Source organism: Octopus bimaculoides, chromosome 20 (genome assembly GCF_001194135.2).
Source record: "Octopus bimaculoides isolate UCB-OBI-ISO-001 chromosome 20, ASM119413v2, whole genome shotgun sequence".
Taxonomy (NCBI): domain Eukaryota; kingdom Metazoa; phylum Mollusca; class Cephalopoda; order Octopoda; family Octopodidae; genus Octopus; species Octopus bimaculoides.
Genome location: NC_069000.1, coordinates 41,573,009 through 41,575,025, shown reverse-complemented (window position 1 = coordinate 41,575,025; position 2,017 = coordinate 41,573,009). Strand labels below are relative to the sequence as shown.

Below are 2,017 nucleotides of genomic sequence, written 5' to 3'. Positions count from 1 at the left end.
GCTGTCAAAAACTTCAGTTTGGTTTCAAACCCTCAGGTTTGGTGTCAAGCACATAAGTTTAATGTCAAATACTTTGGTTTGGTGTCAAAACTTCAGATTTCATGTTAAATACTTCAGTTTGGTGTCAAAAACTTGAGGTTTAATATCAAATATTTTGGTTTGGTGTCAAAACTTCAGGTTTGATGCAAATACTTTATTTTAGTGTCAAAAACGTCAGGTTTGGTGTCAAATACTTTTGTCTGGTATTAAATACTTTGGTTTGGTGTCAAAACTTCAGGTTTAATGTTAAACACTTTGGTGTCAAAAATTTAAGTTTGCTTTCAAAACCCCAGGGTTAGTGTTAAATAATTTATTTTTCATGTTAAAATAAACAATCTCCTTAACTCTAACTAGTAATTCCAAACCATTGTTTCAATTCCAGGGTGAGTTTGCTGCTTCTCCAGTCTCACATGTGCCCCCACTTGATAGCAGAATTTGTCAATGTTGATGACCACGATCTCTTGGAAGCATACTTGTCATTGTTCTGTATTCTTATAAAGTTGGAAAGGTATTGTGGTAATATTTTTTAAATATTTATAGTAATTTTTATTTATTTCTCTTTCTTCCACTTTTTGTTTTGTGAAAAGGTTAACCCTTTCCTTACCATATTTCTGTTGAGATGCTCTGTGTTTCTTTCAATTAATTTTAAATATAACAAAGAATTTAGTGAAATAATTTAGTTATCATTCAGCTAGTGTTAGGAACAGACACTGACTAAGGTTTGGTGGAAGATTTTAATTCAGAACTTATGAAAACAAAACATTTGTACTCAGAGCCAGTTTGAGCCGGGTTGGCAATGAAAGAGTTAAAGAAGAGGAAGGGAAAACAAAACACTGAGGCCAAAGTTGTGATGAAAGTTATGATATGGCAATTGTAACAGAGATGATGGTTGTTGTTGTTGTTATTGGTGGTGGTGGTTGTGGAGATTGTCATAATTACTAACCTTCCACCTCTGCCTCCTCTCTATCCCTCACCTCCTCTTCTTCCTCTATTTCCTTTTATTCTGCCTCCCCTCTTCTTTTTGTCCATCTTCCTTTCTTTTTTTTGTGTGTTGAGGAGGTGGTGGTGGTGGTTACGATAATAGCATTGAGGAGGTTAGTGAAGTGAAGTGATGAGGATGGTGATGGAAAGGAGGAGGAGCAGGAGAGGGTAGTGGTGGTTGATGATGATGATGATGATGATGGTGGTGATGATGCTGACACTAGTTGTCATCTTCTTCTTCTTCTTCTTCTTCTTCTTCTTCTTCTTCTCCCTCCACAGTGGCCTTGACGAACTGAAGCGTGAGAAACCAATCCATTCCATACTGCAGATCATCGAAGACAGAAAGTGTAGCAAGGTAGGTCAGCCAGGTTTTGTTTTTCCGCAATTTCTTCATTTCCATCATGAATTTCTTATTCTTGTGAATGGTATTTCACTGTTGTTGCTGTTGTTGTTGATGTTGTAGTGGTGGTGGTAGAATTAGTAGTGGTTGCAGTGCCAATGATGGCAGTTATGATGGGAGTGGCAGAGGTTTTAGTTGTTGTGGTGGTGGTGGTATTAGAGTTAGTGTTGGGCGGTAATAATGAGGGTTATAGCAGTAGTCTTGCAGTCATTGTATGGTAGTGGTGGTAGCGACAACAGTTGTGGTATCAGGCTGTAGTTGTGATAGTCCATAGCAGCACTTGGCAAATTTTCACCATATTCTTGTAAGTTAGGTAATTCTTATTTTCTTTTATTCTTTTTGTTTGTTCCAGTCATTTGACTGTGGCCATGCTGGAGCACCGCCTTTAGTCGAACAAATCAACCCCAGGACTTATTCTTTGTAAGCCTAGTACTTATTCTATCGGTCACTTATGCTGAACTGCTAATGTAAACACACCAACAATGGTTGTCAAGCAATGCTGGGGACACAAACACAAACACACACACACACATAAATATACATACATACACACACACACACACACACACACACACACACACACACATGCACACGCAC

The 2,017-nt window shown here is 38.0% G+C and overlaps 1 protein-coding gene across 1 annotated transcript in view; it reads left to right on the top strand.

Moving 5' to 3' along the window:
• Positions 1-2,017, top strand: part of LOC106875577 (uncharacterized) — a 12,200-nt gene that overhangs the window by 1,194 nt on the left and 8,989 nt on the right. Inside the window, exons 2-3 of the mRNA XM_014923786.2 lie at positions 422-547; positions 1,300-1,375. Coding sequence (XP_014779272.2) covers positions 422-547; positions 1,300-1,375 — 202 coding nt within the window. The remainder of the gene's footprint in view (positions 1-421; positions 548-1,299; positions 1,376-2,017) is intronic.